At 37.6% G+C, this 16,597-nt stretch overlaps 1 protein-coding gene across 1 annotated transcript in view; it reads left to right on the forward strand.

The window, feature by feature from the left end:
• The window catches only part of COL6A6 (collagen type VI alpha 6 chain), a gene marked incomplete at both ends in the record, with an annotated part of 36,192 nt that overhangs the window by 14,516 nt on the left and 5,079 nt on the right, over positions 1-16,597 (forward strand). Inside the window, 12 exons of the mRNA XM_083882476.1 lie at positions 3,397-3,459; positions 4,227-4,289; positions 4,984-5,046; positions 6,654-6,716; positions 7,168-7,218; positions 8,765-8,800; positions 8,928-8,990; positions 9,305-9,367; positions 10,144-10,179; positions 11,066-11,106; positions 11,745-12,267; positions 14,154-14,244. Of these exons, the coding sequence (XP_083738602.1) occupies positions 3,397-3,459; positions 4,227-4,289; positions 4,984-5,046; positions 6,654-6,716; positions 7,168-7,218; positions 8,765-8,800; positions 8,928-8,990; positions 9,305-9,367; positions 10,144-10,179; positions 11,066-11,106; positions 11,745-12,267; positions 14,154-14,244 (1,156 nt within the window). The remainder of the gene's footprint in view (positions 1-3,396; positions 3,460-4,226; positions 4,290-4,983; positions 5,047-6,653; positions 6,717-7,167; positions 7,219-8,764; positions 8,801-8,927; positions 8,991-9,304; positions 9,368-10,143; positions 10,180-11,065; positions 11,107-11,744; positions 12,268-14,153; positions 14,245-16,597) is intronic.

The following is a 16,597-nucleotide window of genomic DNA, read 5'->3' on the forward strand; positions in this document are numbered from 1 at the left end:
ATCTCTCTGCCAAGCTGCTAACACAGATAAGGAAGATGGCATATGCCATGATATTGGATTTTCCCCTTTATCTTAGGGCATATAAACACAAGGAAACATTACAATTTTGTGTACAACATTGTCAGTACTAACAGGGTGGAAAATATCTTGAAGTCCTGCTGTTGTGTTGGAGTCTGGGGAACGGATAGAGTTGTAGCTTCTGAATAAAAGTGCTAACCAGCATTTCGAGTAGGCCAAGTGTAAAATGTTAATAGATAATAACAAGAATAACCATAGTGATGCAATATAGAACACAGATTTCAGTGAAGGAAAAGACTTTTATGGCAGTAATATTTCTTCAGCAGCACAGTGTTTGATTTGTCTCTGATTTCTGGGCTCCCTGTCCTGTTGAGAGGTTTTGCTATACCTTTATTACTTTTTTCCTCTGTGTGGCAGCTAGGTAACACAGATTTTTTACATTTAGAATGTTTCAAATTAATATTTCCCTGGGCAATGTCAGTCAGAAGTGAGAGTCTTGCAAGTTCCCTAAACTATAGTCTGGTCATTTCCCAGGTTTTTGCAATACACATGTATGCCATGTGCCAAAACCCCTGTCCCCACCTGGTTTATGAAAGCCCCAATTTGGATTTCACTTTGAAAATCCAAAATTTTCACTGAGGCATTGCAGATAGGAATATACTGGAAGATTTTGATACTGTCTGCCAGCAGGAAGAAAACACCATGATTTGGCCATTGCAGGATCAACATAACTTGAAAGAATATAAACATTTTGCAGTTGTTTCCTATTTCTATCTCAGAAATTCTGTATAGGGTTTATGAAGATATTTTAGATCGAAATATTGAAGAATATTCATCAAGTCTGCCTCTTAATTATTCCAATCCTTGCTTGATCAGTCAGAACCCATTTCTTAGGTAATTATTAAACTTTTTGCATTTTTTTTTCCTTTTTCCTATTGGATTGCAGCTGATATCTCAGGAATGTTTGTATTATTCTGTCAGGTACCAACAAAAAGAACTAATCCAGCTAAGCTATGGTGGTAACAAGATCATAGCTGAAGTCAGTGGAAATAGATCTGTACCGTATCTTGGTTGTACTAACAAGCACAAGAACTCTTATGTGGTTAGAAAATAAGAATGTTCAACTTGTTTAGTAAATTCACAGAGTATGGAGCTAGTTGAACCTTTTCAACTAATTGAACCTTAGTTGAGACAACCCTCTTCATCTCCATGGAAGCACCCTCATCCAGTGATGAGGCCACCCTTTTGTAAAATGGCAGGGAACAAGAGAAATGACTGAAACTCACAGCAACAGAGAACTTTCACGCTGTTTTCATTCAAGTACTTGATGATCAGCTTTGACTTCTAAAAACATATAAAAAACCATTTGTCTGGGTCAGTTAGCATTGAAAGATGGGTACCAATCAATGATCAAACGCAGGTAATGTAGATATCCTTCACTGAAAATGTGTAAAAAGTGAATGGCAAAGAGAATTGCACACTTTTGTCTTCCACATCCCCTGGAGAAGCAAGATAGAAGAGTAAACCCTGCAATATGACAGTGGCACCCATCCTTGAGTGAGACTGTGGGTGTTACGTCTTTCCACTGGGACCTCTTGCATGGCAGGATGTTACAAAGCTGCCACAGGACACAGCACTATCAGCAGAATTTATGAGAGCTTCACCGTGAAGCTCTCCTGGTGTCCCTGGGCCTGGAAGCACATCTATTTAGTCTTGATGTTTGTGGGGTCTTCAAGGGCCATTCTGTGGACCACAGTGTCCTGCTTTGTCAGGAAATAGGATATGGCCAGTCCCTCTGGAGGAGGAAGGTTTTGTGCTGAAGTGGGATAAAGAAGAATCCCTCATTCAGGTAGATCAGAGGGATATTGGTGGTGATGTGCTCAGAGACGAATAATCAGATTAGAGACAGTGAGCCAGAATTCACCCACCTAACACATAAGGACTTGTTTTAGGTTTAGCTGTTAATAAAAGGCACTGAAATAACACCCTCATCATCAAAGTCGTTAAATTTCCTAGCATTCAGCATGAACACACTGCTGTTCACCATATGGTAAAAAGGACTTCTCTGAGGACTTGCAGTTCCAATTGTCTGTGCTTTACTGAGATAAAAAGGGACTAATTTTTTCAAATAATTAAAGCAACATAAAGAAGCACAGCCAGCCATTCTTTACAGTCAGAAGTAGCCTGCAGGCAGAAAGAATAAAAGGTGTGGTGTGTTATCATAGAGGTGTTTGTCACAGACAAGAACAACATTGCAATCTGTGTGCTGGAAATAAAGCAAAATAGTGAAGAGGGAAAGGAGATTAACTTAGAGGAAGGCAAGAGAGAGAGGAAAAGGCAGGGGAGAAAAAAGGACAACCACTTTTCTGGGTTTTGATTCAAAGTAAATTTAAGTAGCAGAAAACATTAAGTTGGTTTTAGATTTTAGTAGAATGTGTCTAAGAAATGTATCCATTTTTATTATAGTCAAAGTTATTTTTGTGGAAATCTATTTCTATTGGATTTTTTTTTACACCTGGAAATATCATATACTTACTGATTTTACAGTGTTCTTACTCTGGCTATAAATTAACCTTCTTTTTTGCTTTTGGCTTTTTATTTTTTCTCTGTTGTTATCTTTTGTTTCATTCATATGGTGCAGAATGAAAGTTCACCCTTTTAAATTAATTTTTCCTCAGAAGATTCTATCATCTGTTTCCCAAGAATCTTCAGACATATGTTTATGATTTGTCCAGTGAAAGGGGGTCTGCAAGGCTTGTAGTACCTTGATGCTAATTGTCACCATTTTACTCAATCCAGAAGGCAGTGAGTATTTCTTATGGACATTAGCTAAACTGACTCATCCTCAGTTGGCAGCTTTATGGAGATGGGAGCTGGAAATTTTTTTTCCATCATCAAGGCAGATTTGATTTGCCTCACTGAATAACCAGAGTAAAAGATGGGGAGTTAAAGGGATCTAATTCTAGTGTGATTGTGAAGTCATGATTCCCCTGCAGAGCCATTACCCATAGATAAGGGGAATGAGATTCTGCCCTTGTGGCCTGGCTTTATGACTTCTGGTCTTCACGGTGGACAAGGGTAATGCACAAATATTGCTGAGACATGGTGTAAAATGTATTCAGCAAAATAAAACTGACCTCTTCTGCTCCAGCTTTTATATTCATCACACCTCCCAAAAACCTAAAGAAAAGCTACTCTTCTGCTTTTTATTTGAGTTTTCTTCAACACAATTTGAAGCTGTTTAAAAACTGAGTGCATTGAAAAGCATTCTATCAACTGATAATCTGTACAGATATGAAATTATTATCTTTTGATGTACAAATGAGAGATACTGATTTGTCTGTGTTTGTGTTGTTTTATTGGGTTTTGTTCTGGCAGGGTGAGCAAGGAGATCTGGGTGAAACAGGTTACTCAGGAGAAACTGGTCTTCCAGGCCCACAGGTAACTAATAAAACCTCTGAGTTGTTTTTATGTTAGTTATGGAGAAAATAAATTTTCTGCCTTGATGTTTTGTTTGTATTTTGAGAAGCATTGTTAACTTCAGCTAATGAATATTATGAGTGAGACTCCTCCTTGGCATATCTTTTCTGTAACCCTGAGGAATTAAATGTGATAAGTTACATGGGTGCAACTTCTATTGAAATTAAAAGAGGAACATGAGTAGCAAAAATAAGCAATTTAGCCAACACACCTCCAGCTTACATGGTATTATCTAGCAGATATCTTCAAAATGAATTATTTAGAAATTGCTAGCAACAAATATATAAAATCTACTGCATTGACAAAACCAATGAAAAAAGCTTTGTGTTTAAAAAAATTGCTAGGTGAAATAATTTTGAAGTGAATTATTGTGGTAGACTTCTTACAGTACCTTCTAGTTTAAAGATGCTCTTAGATACTCTAAAGATGCTTTTAACTTTATGTTTTTAGATGGAGACAGCATGCCTATTTTATAGTAGGTTGCTTATGGGGAGGCTCCTTTGGTATCGTGGACACCTCAATGGGTCTTTGAATCAGGCTGGCAGGCAGTGACCATCTCAGGTGCCTCACACAGGCAAATCCTTATAACAAAACCGCCAAAAGTTTCACCTGTAAAATAAGGCTTGTGAAAGAGGCACTGGGATTCTGGTCATTGCAGCAACATGATTGTCATTGAAAGGCTTTTGACATTGAACTGACTTTTTGTTTCAATGATTTCTCTACATCAGGGTCCCAGAGGACCACAAGGAATCAGAGGACCTCCTGGACCACAAGGCATACCAGGCCCTCTGGTTAGCTTTAAATATTATATTCCAGCTGAACCCATTAGGGCTTTTCATTCTCAGTGTCGATGTTGTTCTTATTAAAAAAAAAAAAAAAAAGCTTTAAAAAGTAGAAATTGAGGGCTTTTTGGTGTATTACTTCAGAAAAATGATTTGCAGTCCTGTATGATAAAATAACAGCCTTGAAAATAAATTTAGGTTTGTGAATAGCAAGTGGTAGGGTGTGATGAGGTTGTAACTGTTGAGTTGCTGAACTGTCTGCTGAACTTCTCACTTTTGTGATGCTGTTGATTTTGGGGATTCTTGTTATGGAATTACATCACTGTAACTCAGGACTGAAATGTCCTATGCTGTCAGCCTTGGTCATCTGTTTCAGTCAATTAATGATGCTCATGCTGACATAACCAATTATATCTGTACATTAATATTTTTGTGTACATACACATGTATTCACTAGGTATCTCTGTAGATAGAAAGTAACACTTATGTCATACTTGATAACATTTTGAGAATTTTATGGCAGTTGTACAGATGACAGGAAATAAGTAGAATGATAGTTTCATCAGTAACTCCTATTTGTGGTTCTCAAATGCCCAATATTTTTACTGATTCTGTAGTAATTTCAAGTGGCAATGAATCCTTGAGTGCAGTGAGCCTTTGATTTTTTCATTGTGCACCTTTTAACTGATACTTCTTATTACAGGGTAGTCTGGGGATGCCTGGTTCACCTGGCTCTGTTGGCAGGTTAGGTACAAGAGGAGCAAAGGTAAAGATTTTCAAAGTATATAATTGCAACAATCTAACAATCATTCAAGGCCAACCAAAGAAGCATGGACTAACAAAGAGTTAGTTCCATGCTGTGAAACATGTGCAGAATGTTAAGTTTTAAGATATTTTTAGCATGCATCACAAGACAAGTGATGTGTTTAGAGTAATCTTCCATAGACCAGAACTATACTAAGAAGTTTTTAGTGTTGCCATGACCACTGTTGTTATTGCTCTTGTGGTGATAGATGGGACTTGGATTCTCACAAAATGGAGTAGAAATAAGGCAGTGCTGACCCTGGAGTTTGTTTTATGTCTGTCCAATCCGTTGAAAATACTCACCAGTGAAGCATAAAATATCTCATCTTGGAAGGGATCCATGGGAATCATCAAGTCCAATTCCCTGCTTCTTGCAGGACTACCTAAAACCAAACCTTAAAGAGCATAATTCAATTACTGCTTGAAGTCTGACAGGCTTTGTGCCATAGCATTTTTCTGGGGAGCCTTTTCCAGTGACCAACACTGGGTCGATGACTTCACCCTTAGGTGAAGAATTTTTTTCCTAACGTCCAATCTGACCTTCTCAGTTCAAAGAAGCATAGCTGCTTATTTTAACCTTGTTTTTCTAAAGATTCCAAACCAGTCCAAGGAACCTTGACTGTTATGATGTCTGTTTTGGAGGAATGCACATGTCGAGAAGAACAGAATAAACATGAAGTCAAACAGAAAGGCTTATACTAACAGGCTGTTCACATTAGAGTTCACTTATTTATAATAAATATTATCCTTACTTACCTTTAATTTGTGTGTATGATAGGTAATATTTTATTTAATAAAAATAACTCAGTTTAGGTGTTGTTGCATCTTTGAACCTAAAAATCACAAATAATACCAGCCAGCTAAGCCTTTTCATCTCTTTGAAAGGTGGTAACCTTTAGTGACAGAGAGGTATCAGGAGGTCGAAGTGCTGGCATGAAAAGAATCACTGTGTGAAAACATATATTAAAACAGTGAAAAAATTTGGGATATGTGTGGGAATTTCCATCATACATTCCATTTTGTCAGTCTGTTTTTGTGCTGTTTAATATTAGGGTCTTTGTTAAAAGAATGTTCAGTTAAAAAGTGAAAACAAAAATGGAACTGAAGAAAAGAAACCCTGCAAAAGGGCTATGAGCACAGTGCAGGCAGCCTGCCTGAGAAATATAGTTTGCTATTAAAAGGTGCTTCAGTAGCAGAATTCCAGAATATGTCCTACTACCATTAATATAATTTTTTCCAAACTCTGCTTTTTTTTTTTTTTTTTTTTTTTTTTTTTTTTTTTTTTTTTTTCACTTTTAATTCTTTATTACAATGGGAGTTTTATTGAACAACACCTTTAGGGTTTAACTGCATGGATGCTTAGCATATTCTGATTTGCCAAGTCCTTTCCAGCTCTACCATCAGGAAGAGTCCATGAAATATGGTCTGTAATAGAATGTTTTTGCCCAGCATCAAGTAGTCTATAAAATACGTAGGCATACTTCAGCTTAAAAGACAGATTTGCATTTCAGAAAGAAGAATTCTCCTGAATGAACCAAACTAAAGGCTTTTGTGTTTCAATTATAACAGGGTGAACCTGGTGACCCTGGAGAGAAAGGCTTAGCTGGATTACCTGGACAGAGAGGCATTACTGTGAGTCTTTCTGCCCTGATTCAGGATGCCTGTATTTTATACCTATCCATCTGAATCAGTAATGTTCATTCCCTGCTATTTTCTTTATTTGATGCAATTAAAATTATTTCACCTTTGGTTCTCAATTTCCTTGCGGACACCAGATTTCTTGTGGGCTAGAGAGAATATCTTTCCCCTCAAATTCTCTAGAAGAGAGAAAGGTTAATAAAGGTAGGGCACACAGTGGAAAGGAACTATGACCTCTATCCGACCTCTATCCTTGTTTTCCCTCTACAGTTTTTGCCATCGTTTACTAGTGTTTTTAGATTGTGTTTTGATAGCTTGTCCTACTTCATCAGTCTTAACAGGTTGGGCTCCACATTGTAATGGGACATCTTTATTCCAGAATGAAATTGGATATAAACCTAATCCTCTACTAAAAGTTAACTCACAGTATATTTAACCCACACAGGGCATGGATGGCAGAGATGCCTATGGTCCTGAAGGAAGCAAAGGAGCAAAGGTATGTGCTTCAAGTCAGAGAGTCTCTCAGTCTCCATTCTACTTTGTTATCAAACATGACCATCCATATTTGATTAAAAAGAAATGTTCAGTGAGAGGCTCAGGCTTACCAAAATCCGTGTGAGACATTTTTCCACAGGATATTCTTTTGAGAAACACTCACTCTTACTCTTTCCCTGATGTGTGTATATATATGTGGATGTGGATGTGTATATATATGTGGAGGATTGTACTTGCAGTACACAGTGCTTTCTTCCCTCTTCAACCTGCCAGACTAAACATCATTATTGACAAGCATGGGTGGGCCAGCCACTCTGGGCTCTTTTAATTTTTCTTGTTTCAGAGGAGGGATTCTCTAACTACCAAGGTGGGGGTGATACTTTCCAAATATCGTCACTGTTTTCATATTTTTATTTTTATTATTGTGAAATATTTTTCCTTGTGGTCCTATGGTGAGCAGTAGGATCTGAGGATTTACCTCTTGATAAGAAATTCTTATCATTCCCTTCACGGTGTTGAAAAAAGAAAGTAATGAAACTCCTTCTTCTCTAAAATTGTACAAGAATTCATCTAAAATGAAAAGTATACAGAAAGTATGAGGTCAAAACTGTGGCACCAGTGACCATGAGCAAAATGGTCAGGATGTTGGAAACAGCTGCAGTTCTCATTTCAAAGAGTTTGTGCAGTATTGCAACACTAGTTCTTTCTTGTTGCTTGTGAAACAGAAAAGGCCAGTGAATCTCACTGGTAGGCCCATCTGTTTCACTCTTCCTTTCTGTGGGAGAACCAGAGTTCTGCAGAAAGCTGCAGAAAAGATATGAAAGGCTTTCTAGGAGCCTTTCCAGTAGATGAACTCCTTTTTCTTAAATGACTTTTTGGTAAAATGGCTCTTGAAGCTTCTTACTTTCCAATCTTTTTTCTTACCTTCTTAGCTCTAACAATTTTCTTTGATGGCAGGGTTTCATAGGTTACACATATGTTATATGCAAGAGGACAAGGACACGTATAAGTAGTGTGAATTCTGATGTTTAGGAAAGATACAATTCACTTCTGATCGTTTTTTGTGAGAGTTTCTGAATTTCTCATGGGTGAACAAAGAACACGCTAGAAATGGAAGTAACTGAAAACAATTGATGACTTGACTTCTAGTAAGCCAAGAAAATATTATGGTATCATTGTTTAGTCTGGGTGGTATAAAATTTTGAAACTACATTAAAACAATGAGTTCTGAATCTGAATTCACATGCTACATGGGAATTCCTCTGCATGTTATTAGGAGGCATGAATAATTTTTGATAAAACATTTACTTGAGAAATGGAATATTCTTGAAAATTTAGAAACTGATGGAAATTCTTAAAATGCTCCTTCTTTAGATGAGCAAGGTATTAATCCAAAATGATGTCATTTGACACCAGAGTAGCAGCCGCTATTGCTCCGATGAGTCATAAAGCTGAGAATAATGTTGAAATTGTTTTAAAGACATCAAACACTAAGCAAATCACAAAGTTCTAGGTTATTGTGAAGTCTTTGTCCTTTCTTTTCATAGGGAGAATCTGGATTCATAGGATATCCTGGTCCAGAGGTATGACTAAATGGGCATGTTTGCTCTCTTTTTGTCTTGTTTTACATTATTCTTATTTGGAAGAGGTTACCTGTGTTTCTGTCTGTCTTCTCCTTTCCAATAAATTCTGGATTTCATTTATTTTCAGGGAGAAGAAGGAGATAAGGGCATTCCAGGAGCTGAAGGACCCAAAGGAATTCAGGGTAGAAGAGTAAGAATGATAAATCTGCTAACTCTGTGAGAGTTCTAAAAGTAAAACCCTTACACCCAAAGTGTCTCTTATAAAAAATTTTTAAATCGGTTACCATTCTCATCCATTATAGCCATAATCTGGATAAGAAGTCTTCAGAAAGTACAGGTCTAAATCTTCAGAAGTGTTAGTTGCTAATAATTCTTAAGAGTGGTAGACTATCTTTATGGAAATGCAGGGTCCAACACAAAGTATCATTACAGTTTTTTTCCCTGATGAAATTTGGTACCAGTGCATGCAATTATAAAGAATAAAACTTGTATTTCTACTTTTAGGGTAATTCTGGCACACCAGGTTCCCTGGGAGATCCAGGTGACCGAGGACCATCAGGACCTATGGTAATTTTCTTTAAATAAAATTTTTATTTTTAAAAAATCACCCTTAAATTGCTCTTTGAATTACGATTAGATTAATGGAATATCTAATAGTGTTTCACATAGTAAACTATGCTTAATCAGCCTGGCAGTTGCACAGAGTTATGTCTTGCCTGTGGATGTGTGCGCACAGAAGCACCTACTGCTGGAAATGGAACTGCAACAACACACTTCTGTATTTTTCCTGCATTTAATTCCTGCTATGAAGATTAAACAATACTTTTATCTTGACAAAAAGATGCTTGGAGTGCTATCACTTTTCCACAGCTCCCAAGGAGAAAATTGCAGAGTAGGCAAAGGTGTCATGATGTGTGTAAGGTCTGCAGGATCTTTCAAGGTAGAGCGGTGGGGATTGTACTGTGCAAGAGGAGAGGGAAAGCTTGTCACACACCAGATGTTGGGAAGTATGTGAAGTGCAAATAACAGAACCATAGCACAGAAACTGCTGTTTATAAAGGAACCCAATTCTGAAGTTTACTGCTCCTCAAGGACAACAGATATTGAACATTTAAAAAACTTTAAGGAAAATGGACTGAAAAATAAATCTGACAAGTAGCCTGGAACTCTGAGCAGGTCCACAGAAATCTGTGCTGGGAACTCCTGTGTCCTGGCAAATTCATAAATGATTCCTGGGAAACACTGTTTGCCTGCATTTCTTTGGGCTACAGGGTAATACATGGAAATACATTATCAAGGTCTGATTTTTCTGATTTTTGGGACCTGTGTTTAATTTGTTTCAGGGTGCCAAGGGACCAGTGGGCACCATTTTAATGGGAGTAAGTAATCACCTTACAGCTAAATATACTGCATGGAATTATCTGGTTTAGTTTCCATTGATAATCACTGACAGCAATGAGCACAATTAGCTGTTATAAAATAGTATCTTTTCCATGTGCTTGTCAGAGTGTGCAGTGGGTCCTTCCATTCTGCAAGCAACCAAGGAATGAGAAACATTTATGCATTTGGTTTAATACCATGTCCAAACTTTTACAAAGTGTTGGACCATTAATATTAATTTATCTGTTTTTTCACTCATATCAGTTTACACACCAGCTCATGCTAGGGTTACTTTTTTCCCTTTTGTAAAGGAAGGCATTTCTTCAGTAAGTTGTTTTCATTGGGAATAGAAGTGCAGGATTTCTTCAGGATCCTAATCCCATGTAAAAAGAACACTTCTGAGTAAACAGTTCATTACTCCTTGCATGGATGACTACTATTGCAGGTGTGTTCTGTGTCCGGAGGGCATCCTCTCCTCCTTCGTGGATCTCTCTTTTCCTGTGTGAGTCACTATTGGAATGCCCATTGTTTATGGAAGTGCCATTGACTGGCCACATCATAGATCAGTTTATTACACAAAATAGATAATGGATGGCACTCATTCATAAGGAATGGAATTATTGTTTTAATGCTTCAGAACATCATTAAATGTCAACAGAGCATTTTTAAAACAATGTGCCTAGTTTCTGCAGCAAGGGAAGAGAGTCCCTGTACAATCTCTTATAAAAAGGAACTGGACTGTATGATTCTGGATTTACTGTAATGAAAGTTATTTTAGGAGCTAGGATACAATCTTCAGCTCAAACCAACAGTAAGATTCCCAGTCTAGGGTGGTCTGGGATTTGCCATTAATTCCTTTTTTTTATTATTATTTTGAACCTGCAGCCTTGTGAACTTGTGAATTTTACCCGAAAAAACTGCCGTAAGTAGGGAACATCTTTTACCTCTGTTTACACCTAGTCACACCTCCTAAATAGAAAAGCCTTCATTGGAAACCTATAAACTGGTAGTTTGCAACTGGGTTCAGTTTGACTGGCAGCTGTTAGTTGTGAGGGAGTTTCAGCAGATGTATGAAGCAGACTTACGCTTTCTCCTCATTTTTCCTGTTTATTGCAAAAATGATAACAAATTTCCATTCCTCATTAAAGATTGAATGAATCTTTGGCATTGTGGCAACACACTTTGCGGAGTCCTCTGAGAAAAGACAGTATTTGTATATCAGCTGTCTGCCAGATTAGGTGTGTTCATTCTCAGACGTGTGCTCAGCAGAACCCAGGACAAGTTTTAAATTTTTTATCCAGTAAAATCACACTATTTCGAGTGTTTGATTGTAAAAGAGGAATGTGGTCTTGCACTGACAGACTCCGTCAGTTGCCGGAATTTTGAGCCAGGCTCTTCATTGAAAGCAAGTGAATATGTCACTATTTTAATGCATATGAGTCCAAAATAATTTAAATGCTCTCCTTTTCCTTCCAGCATGCTCATCAGGTAAGCCCATCTGATCTCTGCATATACATTCTTTGATAGACTTGAAGAAAAAACTAACAATGTTTGAGTTGTGGAGATGTTCTCACACAACTTTTCTGCTTCAATATACAGACACATGCCCAGCTTATCCAACTGAAGTGGTTTTTGCCTTGGATATGTCTGACGATGTTACACCAGCTGCATTTGAAAGAATGAGGAACATTGTTATGTTATTGCTGAAGACCATTAAGATCAGTGAAAGCAATTGCCCAACAGGTGCTCGTGTCTCTGTTGTTTCTTTCAATACCAACATGCACTACCTCATCCGATTCTCTGAATTCCAGAAAACCAACTTGCTGCTACAAGCAGTCCAGAGAATCCCACTAGAGAGATCCAGTGGAAAACGAAATATTGGAGTGGCCATGAGATTTGTTGCAAGAAATGTCTTCAAACGTGTTCGTCAGGGCATCCTCACAAGAAAAGTTGCTGTATTTTTTGCCAGTGGTCCATCACAGGATGATGTTTCCATCAGCACAGCTGTGCTTGAGTTGAGTGCCTTGGATATCACTCCAGTGGTCATTGCCTTCAGTGAAGTGCCAAATGTCAGACGTGCCTTCTCTGTAAGTAGACAGCCTATTGAAATCTGAGTCAGTCACCCACTTGCTGAGTATCTGCTAGGATTTGAGTGAATCCTGTTCTCAAGCCTAGGTTCTACAGGTACTGTCCAATCCATTATTAGAAAGGTGTACATTAAAGGTTACTGGTTTAACAAAGAAACAGTGGTTCATTTGACCATAGTGATCACCATCTGACCTTTTTCTGAACATGAAATATTGATCACTTGTGCTTTTATGGCAAATCAGAGAATTTCCATAATGTTGTGTTAATTTTACTTATTTACCTATGCCATTATACTTCTGAAGTTGTGATGTAGTAACTAACTAACAAACTGGCCTTAGTTCCTAGAAAAATCAGTAGTAGACTTCAAGCATGCTAGTTTTTTCAGAAGAAAATTAAATTAGCAAAGCCCCTTTTGATATCTTTATTGCCATTTGTGCAGGAAAAAAGATGAAATTTTGTTTTAATATATGACTTCATCTAAAAGATAGTAAACAGTCCATTTTACAAGGTACAAAAGGAAAGCAATTCTATGTTTATTTGAGGTTTCATAATATAGATTGCATGTTCTCTGTCTTTTCAATTTGTTTTAATATCTGTGCTCAGTTTTAAGTTTTTCAATATAAAATTCTTTCCAGCTTCTATTTTCTCAAAATTGTCTTTATGAAAGGAAATACATTCACTTGTACATCATAAAAAGTGCAAAACTTGGAGTCTGAGTTCTGACCTAGCAACATCTAAGTCAGTCCTTTATTATTTATACTCTATTTATTCTCATGCAGTCTCATATTTATTAGTTGATTAATGTATTTTTCTGGCTCAGTGATAATTTAGCAGAATAAAAAATCTCTGCTGACATACAAGAGGGAAACTTGTGGTTTATTGCCTGGGTTGTTCCATAGGATAAACAGGAAGAAGAATCAGTATTTTCTTTACTTAGTATAAGCAAATTACAACTCTGAATATATGTGATGGCATCTGGTGACTTCACATAAACCAGTCTTCAGAGTAGAAAAGTTTAGAAGAGCTGCTTAGCAGGGGGAAAGGCAAAAAATTCACTGCCCAGCTCTCCTTTAAGTTTACAATGATGGCAAGGCAACCAATCCCACCACCACCCCCACATAAATCCCTTTTCCTTTCAAATGGACTTCTGCTCTTGCAGCTGAGAGATGGTGTAATCTTTATGATTCTACAGGTCTGTAGCCACAGACACTTACTGGCTTTACTTCGCTTTAGGAGCTTCAGTTTAGAGACCACACACAGTCATTGCCAATTCTAATTCCTTGGAAGTGTTCTATCTGTAACATTCTTTACAGATGTTAATCAGAAATTAATTGTGTGGTGTATAACACACGAAGTCAGAGTTTAATGCAAAGAAGTAATAATTCCTTTGCTTACTATTATAGCTTATTCATATATGTTCATTTCCTGTAATACTGTGATATTTTAGAGCCATTTTTCTTTATCTTAGTCCACAAGGAAATGCTTTTCATTTGGATCACATTTGGGTAGGGCTGGGTGGTGGTCAGTGAAGTTGTAGAATGTTGGAGCATCATCAGAGTGCATTTCTTAAGCATTTCTGTGGTCAAATCTTCCACTGTGAAAGATTGTCTTTCTTCAGATGATCTCAGGAAACACATAGGTTGCTCTCATGCTAAAACTTTCTAATGCTAGGATTTCCTGTTCCAAGAAATCATCTTCACTCTTTGTCCCAGAAAAAGCTAAGATATCCTGCCCTTTTCTCTGTAGAAAAATAGCACCCTATTAAGAAAAGAAAAAAGTAATAATCCTTCCCTGGCAGAAAAAAAAAAAAAAAAGAAAAGGATAAGGTCTTCATATATTTTGCCTGTCTTCTTAATGTTGCTTTTGTGTCTGCTTTAAAACACAGATTGATGACACAAGAAGATTTCAATTATTTGTTTGGGAAAGCCAACAAGATGAAAATTTGGAGGGCATTACATATTGTACACTTTGCTTTGGTAAGACATTCTAGAAATTGCATCTGTTGTATTGGTCTATTTACCATTTCAATTACAAATTCTATAGCTTTTTTTTTTTTTTCTTTGCAATGTGATGGTGGGGAATTTTTATGGTACACCTTAAACAGGTCTATGCTTAAATATAAATAAAAATATTAATGAGCAATGCACCGGTCAGAATCCTAGTGCTATAAATGATTCTACAAGGAGTTTTCGCAGATGTGTTAAGAAGAACTGTGTGGTTGGTTGCATGGAGAAACTCAGGCCAGTTCTGTGGCCCATTGGGATGTCTGAGTGTTCCCATTCCAGAATGGCTACAAGGCAGTGCTGTGGCTGTTCCATATCATCTCCAAGAGAAACTTCACTCCTTTACAGTGGAAATTTTACTCCTTTTTGTCTCTGACATTCCATCTAGTTGAACCCTTCTGCAACTGGGCCTTCTTGCCCTCTGTGACAGATAATTTCATGGTTACAGAATACCACTGCTGAGGAGTTACAACTTTAACTTCCTCTGCAGTGGATGATAAGAATTAGAATCTCAAAATCACAAAAGCTGTTTCGTTAATTTCTGTCTCAGCCATGTGAAATGAATTATTATGTTTAGCATTTCCTTTTTAACAGAAATGCACTTAAAATAGCAATAAGATTTTGGGAAACCAGGCTCATTTGCTGTAAATTCTATGCTGTGAGAGGGGATGAAACTACTAAATGATAATATATGAAAACGTTGAACAATGATCTGGGATTAAAAAATACAGTTTGATTCTGTATCCTTTACGATGTTTAGATTTCAACAGAAGAAAATTTCTCCAGGGAACTGTTACCTATGATATTTTTCCCTATGAATGTTCTTCTGCTCTCATACATGAATAATTTCCCATGGTACCTCAAACCCTTCTTCAGCAAAACTCAGCTGTTGTTCCTTACTAGAACAAAAAGATTTCAAGCTCCTGTTACGAGTGGATGTAGGGGTTTAGATAAGTCCTTGCCTTTTGCCCAGTCCTCTGGCAGCAGGCTCAGCCAGCACCTCAAAACCCACTCTCATTCACAAGTTCCTTAATTACAGCTGATTTGGTCTGTTATAAAATGAATTATTTATTTCATAGACAGAAAACTATCGTACATAAGACTTAAACTAATACTACATAGGAATAAGAACAGAAAGAGAAACTACTAGTAGATATATACATCATGAGGTTAAAGGTACCTACTAATGTTACAGCTAGTGAAGAAATAATATAATTTAGGATTCAATGTATCTTACCATCCAATTTTTGGTGGGGCACACACACATCAAGATCATTTCCCTCAATCCCTAGGGAAGTAACCATGGAACCTTCGTCCAGGTTCTGGGGAGAGGTCTCCATGGGCATGTGTGTAGAAGGGCATGTGTGTAGAAGGCTTCTGCCTCTGTGATAACTCGTGTGTCTTTTATAGTTTGTGAAACAGTGTCTCTCAGTCAAAAATATTTCCTTTATTTCTTCCCATATCTGCTCTCCAGGCTGAGATGTTGACTTTTAGCTTAGGCCTGAACCCTTTTGGTGCCAGCGACAACCCTTTGCTGGGCCTTTCAGCCCCCAGGTTATCTCTTTATGCACCAACTATCTGTGGTAGAGAGGAGGGTGGGAGGTGTTGTGGTTTGAAAGCAAAACGAGTGAGAGGCTTCAAGTCAGAGATATAATTTAATAAGAAGAAAGATAAAAAGGTAAAAATAAAATAAAATAAATACAATAACACAAAGGACCACTGACAGAGTCAGAATACAACCTGAGCAGGATAGTGGAAGCAGTCCAGATGAGGTGCTCTTCCTGAAGCAGTGATCCTGTAGAAAGGTCTGGTAGCTCTGCTCCTCTGGGAATCCAGTGGGTAAGGGCTGCTTGTGCTGTCCCAAATCCCAGATTATATCCAGGTGAGAATGCTTGGCTTCTCTCCCTGTGTGGAGCATCTCACAATGGGATGATGAGTTGTGAAGTGGGTCCTTGATGGCCCATTAAACAGAGATAACTCCTGGAGGGAGTTACCTGTGAGTCATGGGTGAGATGTTAATGGGCCATTAACAGAAGACACCCCAAAGGCAGGGGGCCTGGGAAGAACACTGCCCCACTTGGTTTAACAGTTCATGAAGATGGTGATAGAATAAATACTTTGTGTACATCCTACACTGCAACCCTGGACAGGAGGGTAGACATCCTGCCACAGCCCCCAAATTGATGAGGTTTTGTGGAGATTTTTTGTTTGTTTGGATTTTGGTTTTTGGGGGGGTTTGTTTGATTTTGGTGGGATTTTTTCTGATTGGTTGGTTGATTGGTTAGTTTGTTTTTTTAAAATCAAAGTTTAGGAAAATTAAAAAAAG

Source organism: Zosterops lateralis, assembly GCF_965231275.1.
Source record: "Zosterops lateralis genome assembly, chromosome: 1".
Lineage (NCBI taxonomy): Eukaryota > Metazoa > Chordata > Aves > Passeriformes > Zosteropidae > Zosterops > Zosterops lateralis.